We start from the raw sequence: 14423 nt of genomic DNA, 5'->3' as shown, positions 1-14423 counted from the left end.
CAGAGCCAAAATTCAGCACTTGGTTACATGCGTGTTTCTTCTTATATGTCCATGGGTACCTCGCGGTCCAAGACCCATTGATTCATAGAAGGATACACAAGCACCATTGCGCAATGATATGCTGTGGTAGTCGGCAGTATTGCGCTCTGGGAATGGTGTACTGACAATGCGATTGATTGCGAAATACGTACATGATTACGGTGCAAAGTTTAATCTGTCGCCCAACTTGGAGGCTTGGACCAACAAACGCCATAGCCTCAGGGGATCAGCTGTGCCTGGCAATCAGTGGAGAATCGAGCCAGGCATCGCGAACCTTGGCGATTTGGTTTCGAAACGACACTCTTCCACTAATTTCAACACAACCATACAAACTGCCGACTGTATCGTTTATATTGAAGCAGATTGTCGGGTATAATCGAAGCTCCCCGGACCATGCTCCAGACGCCCGAACATTCGGCGAGTTTGAAAGTTATTGAAACACACATCAATTCTCAGTGTTTTTGCAAATCACCACGGATGATTGGGATGCCACTCTTGGTGGGCATACCTTGCTTGGAACATCCAGGGACCAAGAACCCCTACCTCACATTCTTAGGGTCGTCGGGTTTTTGGCCTGTTCGTTTAGATACTCAGCCTTCTAGAATCCTTCTTATGGGCCCCTGACTCGAGATCCCTGACAGCTATAGCTTTGACGTCTTTCGGCGTCGGTGCTGACTGTTAGTCTTAAGGCGTGTGCTACAAATTAATGTCTATTGACACCAGTGGCTGGGAATTTGGCTGAGCGTGATCTGTTGGTCAGCATAGTTTGATTGTCTTCATTACACAGGCCCCAGCAGCCCGGTGGTATTCTCTATACGGAACAGCAACTAAGATGCGTCAGAGGTTGTCGTAGTACAGGCTATATGTTGTGTAGCTACAGAGCTTATCAACTATGACCAGTCAACATGTTGCATCGCATGAAGGCCACCAAATACCTCAGCATGGAACCAATGGTAGAGGTTCGGTCGCGACACTGCAAGGTGTCATTGGCAAGCGGGCTGTTTGCCATTTCTGACAGTTATCACAAATCATACTGTCTGACAGCTTGGTTGCTGTCTGAAAATGTATCGTGTCGCTCAGAAACCACTGGCTGGTTCATGCATGCTTTGTAACCAAAGCGGTTGAATTCAATGCCATGGCAATTCGCCTAGTTCAAGACACCATCATCTAGATTGTCTTGTTTTCTATTGATAGTCAAGACCATCACACAACCCTCGTGTGCTGGCAAATATCAACTCCACATCTCGAACATATTGGGGATATTTGCGACTTCAGCCTTGCCGATCTCACCACACCAACGTCTAGGCACCTACGGCACAGCATATGAGATGTATGTGCCCAATTGTCGGGTCAGCTGGCTGTGTGCTGTATGTAGGCTGACGAGTGCAACCTTGGAACCCTTAAGACGATGAACAGTAATCCTAGGGTACCCCTCGAGCCGCTGCTTTGCATCTCATTTGCTGTAAAAGTTGTGTTGGTGGTTGTGTTGGCAAAACCACTGATGGGTGCTGCCATATGTGAGCCCTGATCAACCATTTGTATGGTCTTTTGTTGAAGGTTGTGTCTGGAATCGCTAGCCCTGGCTCGGGCCGGCCCCATGGGTCGTCTTACATAGGTGACCAGTCACTTTGTTGGCAAAGGTGGTCACCCTACTTTGAAATATCAGATCGGGCTGGACTGTGTGGGAGTTTGCGAAGCCAGCACCTCGCATGCCGTTCCTGGTGAGTTGCAGACGCTGCGGCACGACAAACATAGACAAGATCGGAAGGGCGTGGCGCGGCATCGTGGCCATGGTATGGTGCACTCGATATCAACATCGCGTGAGAGGCCATAGTGCGGTTCATATCCAGCATCACGTATAGATGCAACGACCCTCTATGCATGTGCTTTTTGAGGGATAAATGTGCGGTGCTGCATAGGCCGCCTTTTCATCATGAGACCAATGATGCATAAAGTACCAATTCACAGAGCCATGGCGTCGAGCTCAAGGATGCTGACTGGATATCACAATTCATGGTGGTACTGGAAACACCTCGTGCGAGGAGAAATGATATCAATTTGACCCTCTGTCAGCTGAGTCTACCTCTGTTCGTCTCCCTTTGACGAGATGCAGGTGAGTTATCGCCGACATGGCTCGGCAATATTCACAAGTCATCAGTCAGGCGTCATGCTTGGTGATGCAATTGAGCACATGTCGTTGGAATGGTTAATCAGCCTCACCACCACAGATAGTCATTCTGACTGTGCTGGCATGGCACGTCAACTCCCTCAACAGGCAACTGTTGAAGGCCGTCTATTCGAGACTAGTTTGGCAACTTTTCGACGGTCCGACACTACTTGAACCTAACGCAGAATGGGCTCTGTTTCGCAATGATAGGCACAGCAGCGTAGGAGTTGATCCCATGAGTCGGATAGTGCAGGATCAACCCCTATCTATTTGTTGTACAGTAGAGTTTGCTATTCATGAGGATTCGGCATTTACTCTGTCTGACAACAGGGTCGATGCATTGAATTAATCTCCCACAGGCTTACAATACCGGGGCATCACGCCATCACTCGCATATTCATCTGGTCACGTTTCACGCGGCGAAGACCAGTTATTGTCTGAGTTTTTGACGACATGGACATGGCAAGTTCTGCCCAAGAAGTAAAAACAGAGAGAGTGGTAAGGTTCCCCTTACTACCGCGAGATGTGAAACGGCGAATTTGGTCCCGAGTAGCTGGTCCTAGTGCGGGGGTGGACCTTGTAGGTACAGAAGTCCAAGTCCGTTGGGCGACAGTGACGGTTGTTTGGGATATACATCTATTTCGGTCGGGGCTAAGTACATGACTTGGGGGCCATGTCTAAACGTATCCACGACGCAAACGAATTACTCAAACAAGAAGTTGCAAAAGATGAGAATTTCATGGATATTCCCTACTCGAACGGGGGCCTCGGAACAGTTCAGAAAACTTATTCTGAGAGCTATGGCCCGGATGGCATCCCCGGAGCTTCTGGAAAACATCCGCAAAGACCCACGAGTAAGAGCTCAGGCCCCATCTCATCTCATCATATGCTGAGACAAGACCAAGTGTCCTAAGAGGATTCTGAGGGAGATGGAAGGGGCCTCATCTCACCGGGGGTCTAACTCTGACACTCAAGTAAGAGTCTGCCCAGCCCAGCACAGGCACAACACCAGCACCGAAAGGCATGAAATTCAGCCTCTTGAGATCCTGCGTTGAATCCTTTTGGATCTGTGCGGCATTGTTTGATGGTTGTGGTCCAATCTTCTGACGCCGTTTCAACCAACTGTCACTGCCGCTATGCTATGCTATGCTCAACAATGCCATGCTACGTGGACCTTCTTCTGACCTCTGCTTTGGTCTACGGGACTCGGCAGCGGATCGCCCGCGGCTTCATCGAATATGCTATTCATGGACATGGCTTCCGCTTGTGCTGCATGTTTCATTTCATGCATGCTTGCTCGCCGGGCATCAAATTTACGCACATGCCTTCGTTGTTGAGACCAACAAACATCAACCAACATCAGGATTTGATATGAATTGACTCATCACCGAGATTTCACCCGACTGTTGGACAAAGTTTGCCTCGTCGGTGAATGCGCTGGCACGAGACATTACACAGGGAGGACCTGGGTTGAAATGCGCAATCTTTCCTGCGACTACCTGTCTGTAACCCACGGTCAGAGCCATCATGTCCGCTTCTCTCCGATGAAGCATCCTACAGCTGCTGTGCCATGCTCGAAGCTCCTTTCACTGGCTGTCCTCTTGTCTTGGAGATATCCACGTCCGTCTTGGCATGCTTAGTCGTCATACCAGCCAGGGAATCACCCTCTTACAGAAACTCATCCGGCGGACATGACGTCGCGACATCTCGGCAGCTGTCTCATGCTGTGCTATCTGCTTTTGTGTTCCTCCGCTTGTTGCCTTGCTATGGGTTTCCGGTCAGTCAGCTCACTGGATTATGGTACGATGGGAAACTCGACCGATGTCTATTGTTTGTGCTACGAAGGTGAGAAAGGCGGATTGAGTTTGTGGATTGTGATATGCCGTGTTGAGAGGTCATTACGTGAGGTCATCTGTCAAGGACAAGGTGAGTTATGGCTGTCAGATGAGTCTGCCTCTTGGTGCCTGTGATCTTCTGGTCAGTTTCTGAAGGCTGTGAAGTGACGGAGCCTCAATGCTCGTGAGGTTGTTACCTGTGATTGTGACAATGATTTCTCCCCGATGTCAGTTCAAAGACCACAAACAAGTGACCATAAATCATAATGGCAGAATAACTCCAATTATACTCTTAAGTAAACCAACATCAAGGGTCTTATCGTCTTCGTAATCGGACAAGCGATTCTGGGCCTCACTTTTCGGCACGGTTGAAGTATAGGGTAGCTTGAGGTTGCAGTGAAGTCGATGAACATGAAAGCTGCTCCTGAGGTAAAAGCACTATATGGTGCTGATTTTATAAGAACGAGATGCTTCTGTAGTAGATGGCTACTTTATTATCCATAGAGCTGCTCATATTGTGTGAGTTTGTGTGGTTGTTGGTGATGAGCTGTGGACTTGCTCCTGACAACAGATTTGAGTATTAGAGATGAAAACAAGACAAAACAAAGACAAAATAAGACAGAACAGAGATGAAGCAAGGCTTCAAACAGCCAGACAATCACATATTTATTTCTAAAGCGTCATAAATGCTGCATCTTTCCAAGATATCTCACAAACAGCCCTCATCTCCATGCAAACATCTCTCATCGCCCAGCTAAAGGCGTAGGTTTGGACTGAATCTCACGAATGGTATCCCTCGTCCTTGAGTTTGCCTCGAAGCTAGCCTCAATAAGGTCTATAACCTCAGAGACCGAAAAGTACAGACTCAATTCACTTTCACACCACAGATACCGTACCTCGTTGAGATTGCTTTGCAGAACCTCGCTCAGATACTTGAGACGTAGCCAGCTAGGAGCATACTGAGCTGTTTGAGGAACCTCATCCTCCGACTTAGCAGTTCCTGTCAGGGTGCTGGGCAGGAAGAGGTCGTCGAGCTCAGTAGCTGTGGCGATTGTTTTTGCAATATTGTATGCCTCGTCTTGACCGATGGACGACATCTCGAGGACGTCTGTGATGAGCTTGGTCGCGAGAGCATCAGCCAACGAACCCAAAGCCTGAGTCCAGACTGAACGAGCGAGGATAGGTTTCCAGACAGAAGCCATGGCACGGATGCGGGCCGAAGCCAACTCGACACAAGCCTCCATCTCATCTTGCTGCATCAGACTTTGCGCTCCACCAAGGAAATCTCGAAGAATGGTCTTTTGGATGTTCATCTCGTTGGCATAGCTGCGATTGGCGAAGGCTTGCAAGCTCTTGATGTCATTGTCAAGCCGTAGCATATTTCGCGCCCTAGGTGTTAAGTCGTCTCGCTTCTTCCAGCCATCAGCGAATTCGGAGAGCTTTTCTGCTAGATACATAGCATCGTTGTATAGGAACCTGTTCCGGATTAGTGACGCCCTCAGCCGATTCTTGGAATGTCCTTACATGTTGCCACCCTCACTTCTAGAGTAGTAGTGAGGTGAGATGGCCCTGAACAAGGCTAACGCAAATGTTGGCAGACCAAAGAGACCAGGCGCTGTAGCTGCAACAGGCGCATATTCCACATCGTCTCTCGTTAGTGCAGCGCCGTCCTCCAAGATGGCATAAATAAGTTCGAGGACAGGCTCAGGCATTGACGACACGCTATATGTCTCCTTTAACACAAGCTCTCGAGTCTCGTTTTGGGCATTAGGGGCTTTGCCCTTGGGTTTCGGGGCCTGCACTGGCTCTTGGGTTGTGTCCTCTTCTCCCCAACCCCAAGCAGCAGCACTGTCATCTTCCTCATCCTTCTCGGGGGCTTCTTTGGTGTCCTTGGCCTCGGTAGTAGTGTCCTCTTCATCCCATCCCCATGCATCTGCTCCATCGTCTTCGTCGGCTTTCGCAGAGCCTGGGCCTTTCGAGGCAGATTTGTTCTGGACTTCGGGTTGCTCATTATCTTCCTCCCAAGCATCACCCCAATCAGCTCCCCAGTCAGCAGCTTCGGTATTTGCTGCAGCTCCTCCTGGCGTCTTTGTGATCTCTTTACCTTCTGCCAGAGACACCATTTGCTTCTCAACCTTCTCGACCTGTTTTGACTCTCCGATTCCGCCAAGTAACTTGGATCGGACAGAGTCGAGCGTTGTCTCACGACACTTCCCAAGCCATATTGATGGCGCATTGTCAACCCAATCTTGTAAATCCGTGAAGCCCGTGTATCCATGTTGAGTCAGCGACTGGCAGAATTCGCGAGCTCTCTTGATCATGGCCTGGAAGTTGTCCATCTCTTTCAACGACGAAGGTACTGCAACCTCCAGCCACTCCCCAATAAGCTTGGGTATTACGTCTGCCATCATAAAGTTACCAAGTGGTGGCAAGAGATCAGAAGGAAGTTTTTGGGCGAGAAAAGTGAAGGACGTTTCTAGGTCGGTGAGTAGAGCATCGACTGATCTTGATGCTTCTCCTGATAGCTTCAGGACCTCTCCATCTGCTTGTATAGTAGGCAAGGTGTTGTTTTTGATATCCATCCGGGGAGATATGATTGCGGCATCTACATTTCGCCACAACTGTTCCATACGCTCGTCGACCTCTTTGTAAGCCTGAAGGCCAACTACTGCATCGGAGAGATTCATTTGCTCATCTAAGACTTGTTAGCGGTAGTGGTATTTGCGAGGCAGTTTCCTCACCCTCAACAGCATTGTAAATGGCGAATTGGCGTGTCTCAATATCCGCATGAATCAATGTCTTCCAGATATGGTCGAAAACCTCATGAACAGAAGATTTGAGCTCAAAACTTCGAAGATTCAGAAGTTTCATGACTCGACAAGTTTTGCTTACACCAATTTGGTCAATTGCTTCCCATGACTCTGTCAAGTGGTGAGTATGATATCGGCAATGGGAATTTTATAACATACTCTCGAGTAGCCGTAACGAGTCTAATATGCGGCGTTCATTCTTAGCAGCTTCTACTTCACTTAGGAGCTGGTTGACACGTTTGATGCCTTGCAATGCGCCGTGCAGCTGTTGACTGTACTGGACTTCGCGATTCAAGAACTCCGCTTTTTCCTCCGCGTCTTGAATCGCCTCGCCAGAAGCATCAGGAGCTTCAGATTGCCGTTCAATCTCATTGGCCATCGCCTTCGAGCGGAATATGTCCTCCTGTAGAGTCTTTGAATTCCGTATCCAGGAATCAACATCTTGCTTTGTTTCTTGATTGATGGTGTGTAGCTCGGCCTGTGGGCGTCGTGAGCAACATAGCTGGCTGAAGTTCGTTTGAATAGAGTCATATTACCTCCAGATCTCGCTTGGCTTTCGCCAGAGCTTGGATCGCAGGTTGTAGGTCGGTTTCGGAAACAGGAGGCAGAACGGAGATATTGTCGGGGAATCGACCTTCGAGGGAGAAGGCGACGAGAGCGTCGCTAAGCTGTTGCGGAGCTTGCTCCGTTGTCGCAGCCATCGTGACAGAAGGAGGTGTATTATCGTAAGAACGTTGAGCAACGTCAGGTGAAGCTAGATGTGTATCGTGGGTTTAGCACAACGGCTGCTGAGTTGTTCGTGGAGCTTAATATTGATATGTTGCACTTGTGGGACTCGAATAGTAATTGGACAGCTCAAAGTTCAAGGTAAATCATCAATATTCTCTGGCTTGCTCTGGGCTCTTGCCATGAGCTGTCGGTGTCTGTCGCAAGTTACAGTCGAGAGTCAGCCACAAGCTGGCAACTTCCCAGTGCCGTCATGACAGCACTACAGCTTCCCTCCCTGGTGCACCTGCCACTTTCCCACTGAAGCCAAGCACTGAGTGGCTGAACCTTGGCCAGTGCGCTTAGCGGCAGTACAGCCAATCAATGGCGAGCACAAGCCACTTTAATGGATTGTTCATGAAAGCCCATCTTTGGATTGCATTGTTCTTGAGGTCATGAATGGAAAGACAAGGACCGTGCCAACCAAAATTGAGAATGCCGATGGCAATTTGGCTTGTGCTCCTACCTAAAGTTATGAGGAGGGCGGAGGCTATACCTGGATAGATGCCTAGGTTAATTCGTGCTTGTGGTTGATGTGGGAGCAAAAGATATTAAAACAATGTTGGTTGCTACCATTCAACAAAATGGTTGCTCACATCCAATGTCTTATTTCAATCCCCTTCATATAAACCATCCATTTAAATCTTTCTTGCGCATCCTCAGCCGTCTTCTGTCGTATTGCTGTTACCAATTACACCAAGTGCTACCTCGATAGCGGGGTAATTTTTCTCGTCAGGCCCATTCCCAGTAACTGATTGGACCCCTCCTCTCCTCGTCATTCTTACTCGCAGCAACCTACAGCCTTATCTTACGGTACTTAGGCAACAAATCTTTGAAGGTGCGTAAAGTATTTTCCTTGTGATCAGGTACTGTCTGCATTGCGTGTCACATATTTTGGTGGGTTTCTGCCTTGTCTGCCTTGTCCTTCAACCTTGTTTCTTCCTTGTCAGTGTTCTTCTCTTGATGGCGGGGTCTTGAGTATCTGTGCTGCTGTGTAACAGCTATTCGCGAGAATTCGTATATCAGCATAACTCTGCCTGTTCCTCTGTATGAAGTTGGTTGGAACCCTCGATTTTTCTTTTCAGTTGGATGCAGTCCGAGTTGAACTCTGAATAGCTGCCAGCTGCTTCTTTTCTCAGATTGGGAATAACTGTCATCGACAAAGCACTTTCACTGTCGTGATGTCACCCAAAACCCCCCGTTCACGATATGCTGTTGCAGCGGTAGTCGCCCTGCTCAGCGTTATCGTCTATACCATCATGTCAAACGTTTCTCTTGCGGCTACCAGCATTGAGTTAGTCATGTCTTCTTCTCTTTGACACAGTTGCTTTTCTTGGTCGAACCCAATCACCGTCCGCTTGAATGAGCGCCACTCCCGATTCTTGTTTCCTCAAACGCTCACAGTCTTATAATATCCCGTTCGTCACTAAATTATCACGTGCTCTTACTATATAAGCCCGGCTCTCTTCCTCTATCTCTTTGACTCCTCTCAAATTTCTATATATAAGTAGTTTGCTAACTTAACAAGTTCTATTTGGAGCCTCGTAGGCCTCAAACACTTCAAGATGTCACCAGAACCTTCAAAGTCGCATTTCCGCAAGATACAGAGCTTCAAAACGGACTATGCGCCTTGCACAATCACTCAATATGTGTCAGACCGTAGTGGAATGCAGGTTGTTGTCGCTGACCGCAAGGGTCCTAAGCTCAATGGCTACTTCACTTTAGCCACTGAGATCTTTGACGACTCTGGCGCTCCTCACACTCTTGAGCATCTCGTCTTTATGGGTTCCAAGAGCTACCAGTACAAGGGTCTTCTTGACAAGCTCTCTTCCCGTGCATACTCCCACACAAACGCCTGGACTGCTACCGACCATACGGCTTACACACTTGAAACCGCCGGTTGGGATGGTTTCGCCCAAGTTCTCCCTGTGTACCTCGAGCATGTTATCTTGCCTACCATTACGGATGAGAGTATCGTGACCGAGGTCTGGCACATCGACGGCGAAGGCAACGATGCTGGTGTTGTCTATTCTGAAATGCAAGCTGTGCAATTCCGCAGCTCTGAGCTCATGGATATCAAGGCCCGTCGTCTCCTCTATCCCGAAAACGTTGGATTCCGTTACGAGACTGGTGGCATGACTGATGCTCTTCGAGTTCTTGCCCCTGAACGTATCCGCCAGTTCCATCGGGACATGTACCAGCCCCGAAACCTTTGCTTGGTTCTTGTAGGTGAGGTCAACCAAGATGAGCTTATCCACATCCTCGAAGACTTTGAAGAGTCTATCAAGGATGACATTCCTTCTCTTGATACCCCTTTCAAGAGGTAAGTTGCATAATAATTAGTGAATTGTGCTTTGCTGACTAGTCACAGGCCTTGGATTGACTCCGCCCAACCCCCAAAGATTAACGAGACACAGATTGTGACCGTTGAGTTCCCAGAGGAAGACGAATCCGTTGGAGAGGTCCTCGTTGGTTTCTTCGGACCTAACTGCAACGACCTTATCCAATCATCTGCCCTTAATGTGCTTCTCACATACCTCTGTGGTTCTTCTGTCTCCATTCTTGAGAATGTCATGGTTGAAAAGGAGGAGCTCGCCAGTTCGGTCTCTTACTGGACCGACCCTCGACCTGACATGGTCATTTGGCTGCAGCCCACAGGTGTTGCTACTGAGAAGCTTGAATTTGTCGAGAAGCGACTGTTTGAGCTTCTGAAGGAAGTTGCCTCGAAGCCTATCGACATGGATTACATGAGAGAGTGCATCCGTCGTGAGAGGCGTCAAGTCAAGTACCATGCTGAGACATCCGAGTCTTTCTACGCTACAAATATCATCACCGACTACCTCTTTGGCAAGCGAGATGGCTCGACACTTAAGGATCTGAAGGATTTGGAAGAGTACGATGTTTTGGAGAAGTGGACAGACCAGCAGTGGCGAGACTTCCTCAGCAAATGGATGGCTGACGCTCCTCACATCTCAATCCTCGGCAAGCCTTCCCATGAATTGGCCACCAAGATGAAGAAGGATGAAGAAGCTCGGATTGCCAAGCGCAAGGAGGATTTGGGTGCTGAAGGTCTGGAGAAGCTTGCCAAGCGTCTCGAAGATGCTAAGAAGAAGAATGATGAGCCCATTCCCGCCTCTGTCGTCGATCGCTGGAGTGTTCCTAGTACAGATTCTATCCACTTCATTGAGTCGGATACTGCTCGCTCAGGACATGCACGCGCAGTCGGTCTGGGTAGTGGCTCGGCACAGAAACTCATTGATGGTACAACTCAAGGCAAGCTTCCTCTTTTCATCCAATTTGAGGATGTTCCCACCAACTTTGTTCACATCACTATCCACATCGGCACTTCTCAAGTACCCAATGAGCTAAAGCCCCTGATGCCAATCTTTAGCGACAACTTTTTCAACACACACATCATGCGTGATGGAAAGCAAGTCGGTTTTGAGCAAGTTGTCATGGAACTTGAGCGAGACACTATCAGCTACTCCCTCCACTCCGCTCGCTACATCAGCGATCCTGACGGAATAATGATCCAGTTCCAGGTTGAGCCTCAAAAGTATGCTGCAGCCGTTGAGTGGATTCGCACCATGATGTTTGACTCAATCTTTGATCCCCAGCGACTCAAAGCCAGCGTTACCAAGGCTTTGGCTGACATCCCTGAGTCAAAGCGTGATGGCAAATCTATGGCCAGCGAGGTCAACGCTGCTATTCATATGGAAAAGTCCTCACTGGCTGTTGCCAAGCGTGTGCTTGTTCGCGCAGTCTATCTGAAGAGACTCAAGAAGCTTCTTGAGAAGGAACCCGAGAAGGTTGTTGGTTGGTTCAACACCGTTCGAGACTCACTCTTCACTTTCCAGAACCTCCGTTTCCTTGTCACAGCCAATCTAAAAACTCTTCCGGACCCCTTGACTACTTGGGACACGCTCTCTAAGTCTCTGACGGTCGCTGAGAACATGGTCGAGATTCCTAAGCCTGTGAGCCTGCTCAACGATGAAGGTCGCAACCCTGGATCAGTTGGCGCTATCATTGTGCCCATGACTACTCTGGAGAGCTCCTACTCAGTCTCAACAGCCCAAGGCCTGGCCTCCTTCGACGATCCTCGTCTCGCCTCCATCATGGTTGCCATTGGATATCTCGAAGCTGCTGAAGGTCCTCTCTGGAACGCTGTTCGTGGTGCTGGATACGCTTACGGCGTCTACTTCTCTCGGGATATCAACTCTGGTATCATCTCATACCATGTCTACCGCTCACCCGATGCGTATAAGGCTATCAAGGCCTCTAAGGAGGCCATCAGCAAGATTGCAAAAGGTGAAGTTGATATTGATCGTCACTTGCTCGAGGGCACCATCAGCCAGATCGTTGTTATGTTCGCCGATGAACAATCCACCATGCCTAGCGCCGCCCAGCAGAACTTTGTCCAGGGTGTTGTCCGTGGTCTGCCTAAGGATTGGGGCAAGGAGGTTCTGCGACGCGTGCGAGCCGTTACCGAGGATGAGATCAAGACTGCTCTTCTTGAGACTGTCCTACCGTGCTTTGAGCCTGGCAAGAGCAATATCGTTGTCACTGCCGCCAAGATCATGCAAGAGGTTTGTTTCACTCCCTGTCTTTTCTGGTCATTACTAACAAATTCCAGGGTATGGAGACAGCGTTCAAGGACATGGGCTACAAGGTCCAGACTCACGAGCTTAGCTACTTCCACGATGATTACGGTCTGAAGCCCGAAGAAGGTGAAGAGGAAGAGTCATCTGAAGAAGATGAAGGGTTGGAAGGTTCTGAGGGATCCTACGATTCCGACGAGTCCTATGATGATTAGATGAACAAAATGAGTAAAATGTAGATGGCGCACAGGTAGACTCTGGGATCATCAAGAGCATATCGGTAGCAATGCCATGAATAGATAAGATTTAAAAAAAAAAAATCACTTGTATTGTACAGTTGAGTCTGGTTCTATACGTGTCTAAGGGTGGCCAAGTCCTTTCTAGATGACCAGCTCATACCGGCCATTTTCCTATATCTAAAACACATTCCCAAGGAGACTAAGGAGCCCCTGTTCAGATGTAATCTAAATAGATAATCTTTTGCTGCATTTACAGCTCATCACGTCCACTGGCCTTGACAACACCCTCCTTCTCGTTGCCAATGGACTTATCAGTGACGCCGTCGGTGACACCCTCGGAGCCCTTCCAGCCAAGGGCCTTGAGGCGCTCAGACAGATGGGGGTGAGAGAAGTGGTAGCTGGCGTACATCCAATCGGCGTCCATGGTGCTAAGGTTCTGGATCTGGAGCTTGAGAAGAGAACGAGCAAGCTGCTCGGGATAACCAAGCTGCTTAGCGAAGGCATCGGCCTGGAACTCGAACTTGCGGCTGACGATATGCATAAGCAGGTTGATGACGAGATCCATAGGAGCAAGAGCATCAGAGAAGAGGATGAAACCAATGATGATCGGGTGCTGCTTGAGGAAACCGAACGAGGAGTACAGAGAGTGGTTGTTGATGAAAACAGAGAAGAGGAGGAAGATGTAGAAAGTATGGGCCTGAATTTTTGTTAGCTTCAGTAATAATCTGATAGAATTCAAAAACTTACCTGAGAGATACCGAACAAGCTGGTCGTGTGACCAAGCTTCCAGTGGCCCAATTCGTGAGCAAGAACAGCAACAACCTCATCAGGCTCGCTCTTCTCGATGAGAGTATCGTAGATAACAATGTGCTTCTTCCAGGGGAGACCAAAGAAATAGGCGTTGGAGTGGGCGCTTCGCTTGCTTCCATCAATGACATAGAGCTCGTGGAGAGGGAACTTGAGGCTAGCGGCAAGAGCTTCAACCTTGGTCTTGAGCTCACCATCCTCAAGAGGAGACAGCTTGTTGAACAGAGGCAGGATAGCAACGGGGTAGATGGTGATCATGAAGACCTGAAGAGCAATGACGAAGAGCCACAGGTAGTAGAAGAACTGGTTACCAGTCTTCTGGATGATCTTGAGGAAACCTGCGAGGAAAGGAGGCGCGAGAACGAAGGTGAGAGCTTGGGTCTTGATGAGATCGGTGACAAAGAGCTTAGGCGTCTGCTTGTTGAAACCAAACTTCTCCTCAAGGACGAAAGTCTGATAAATCGAAGAAGGAAGACGAAGAAGCTGGCTAATAACGGCGAAAGTCAAGACGAATACGATAGTATGGCTGATCTCTCCAGTGAAGCGCGCAGGAGCCCACTTGAGAAGAAGATCACCAGTCCAGGACCACAGTTTAGGAAGGACATCGAAGTGCATGAAAGCGAGATTCTGAACCTGAGAGTAGAGACCGTTGATGATTTCAAACTTTGCCTTGGCGCGACCGTAGGCTTGAGACTTGTCGAACACTTCCTGGGAGACTTCCTTGGAGAGGACGGCGGGGGGGCTGGTTTTCTGGAGGACGCGATATTGACGGAGAGTGAGAAACGATTCGAAGAGGTATTGGCCTACGGAGAAGCCCATGATGAGCTTCTTCCATGGGAAGAGCGGTCGATCGAGGAAGCGCGCGAGGCGCTGTTGGAGTTAGCATCCATTGAAGTAATTGGAGGATTTAGTTGTGTTCAGGGCATGCTTGATATTAACGTACCTGAAGGAAATCCATGGTTGCGGTGCTGTTGATGAACCGAAAACCTGGGGTTGTAGTTGTAAGAGCGAAGCTAGGCTGCTTAATGCGCCCCTGTTGCGCGGCTTATCAAGTGGGATATATGATAGAGTAGATCTGGCCTAACGCACGTCGGCGGTGATTATTCCCCGATGTCCCGATGTGGTAATACGACAGAATACGACACAAGAACAGAGCAACTGTA

The 14423-nt window shown here is 48.9% G+C and overlaps 3 protein-coding genes across 9 annotated transcripts; 1 reads left to right on the top strand and 2 right to left on the bottom strand.

The window, feature by feature from the left end:
- Nucleotides 1-4459: 4459 nt before the first annotated feature.
- FOXG_07608 (uncharacterized protein) lies at nucleotides 4460-8020 on the bottom strand. 3 transcript variants are annotated; one of them, XM_018386202.1, is made up of 5 exons: nucleotides 7388-8020; nucleotides 7011-7329; nucleotides 6783-6962; nucleotides 5566-6736; nucleotides 4460-5517 (listed from the first exon to the last, which is right to left on the bottom strand). In XM_018386202.1, the coding sequence occupies exons 1-5, from the start codon at nucleotides 7550-7552 to the stop codon at nucleotides 4785-4787; spliced, it is 2568 nt and encodes an 855-aa protein (XP_018243325.1). In that variant the 5' UTR covers nucleotides 7553-8020; the 3' UTR covers nucleotides 4460-4784. The 3 variants fall into 3 exon arrangements, with proteins under 3 accessions (XP_018243325.1, XP_018243326.1, XP_018243327.1); XM_018386203.1 differs by having other exon boundaries at nucleotides 7011-8020; XM_018386204.1 differs by having other exon boundaries at nucleotides 4460-6736.
- Nucleotides 8021-8152: 132 nt separating this feature from the next.
- Nucleotides 8153-12616, top strand: FOXG_07607 (uncharacterized protein). Of its 5 annotated transcripts, none has more exons than XM_018386200.1 (4): nucleotides 8153-8454; nucleotides 9145-9939; nucleotides 9988-12202; nucleotides 12250-12616. In XM_018386200.1, the coding sequence occupies exons 2-4, from the start codon at nucleotides 9182-9184 to the stop codon at nucleotides 12427-12429; spliced, it is 3153 nt and encodes a 1050-aa protein (XP_018243323.1). In that variant the 5' UTR covers nucleotides 8153-8454; nucleotides 9145-9181; the 3' UTR covers nucleotides 12430-12616. The 5 variants fall into 5 exon arrangements, with proteins under 5 accessions (XP_018243323.1, XP_018243324.1, XP_018243321.1 ...); XM_018386201.1 differs by having other exon boundaries at nucleotides 8454-8513; nucleotides 12250-12562; XM_018386198.1 differs by having other exon boundaries at nucleotides 8454-8670; nucleotides 12250-12562.
- Nucleotides 12203-14339, bottom strand: FOXG_07606 (STE24 endopeptidase). Its single transcript, XM_018386196.1, has 3 exons — nucleotides 14204-14339; nucleotides 13201-14130; nucleotides 12203-13150 (listed from the first exon to the last, which is right to left on the bottom strand). The coding sequence occupies exons 1-3, from the start codon at nucleotides 14216-14218 to the stop codon at nucleotides 12704-12706; spliced, it is 1392 nt and encodes a 463-aa protein (XP_018243319.1). The 5' UTR covers nucleotides 14219-14339; the 3' UTR covers nucleotides 12203-12703.
- Nucleotides 14340-14423: the final 84 nt, after the last annotated feature.

This window comes from Fusarium oxysporum, chromosome 4 (genome assembly GCF_000149955.1).
Source record: "Fusarium oxysporum f. sp. lycopersici 4287 chromosome 4, whole genome shotgun sequence".
NCBI lineage: Eukaryota > Fungi > Ascomycota > Sordariomycetes > Hypocreales > Nectriaceae > Fusarium > Fusarium oxysporum.
The sequence above is the reverse complement of the archived record's forward strand: the minus strand, read 5'-3'. Positions and strand labels throughout refer to the sequence as shown.

Coding starts and splice junctions, on each gene's coding strand:
- FOXG_07608 (XM_018386202.1), bottom strand. CDS start 7,552: ATGGCTGCGACAACGGAGCAAGCTCCGCAACAGCTTAGCGACGCTCTC. Junction 6,963..7,010: donor CTCGTTACGGCTACTCGAGA/GTATGTTATAAA, acceptor ACCACTTGACAG/AGTCATGGGAAGCAATTGAC. Junction 5,518..5,565: donor AGAAGTGAGGGTGGCAACAT/GTAAGGACATTC, acceptor AATCCGGAACAG/GTTCCTATACAACGATGCTA.
- FOXG_07607 (XM_018386197.1), top strand. CDS start 8,798: ATGTCACCCAAAACCCCCCGTTCACGATATGCTGTTGCAGCGGTAGTC. Junction 8,911..9,144: donor CTTGCGGCTACCAGCATTGA/GTTAGTCATGTC, acceptor TAACTTAACAAG/TTCTATTTGGAGCCTCGTAG. Junction 12,203..12,249: donor CCGCCAAGATCATGCAAGAG/GTTTGTTTCACT, acceptor AACAAATTCCAG/GGTATGGAGACAGCGTTCAA.
- FOXG_07606 (XM_018386196.1), bottom strand. Junction 13,151..13,200: donor GCTTGTTCGGTATCTCTCAG/GTAAGTTTTTGA, acceptor ACAAAAATTCAG/GCCCATACTTTCTACATCTT.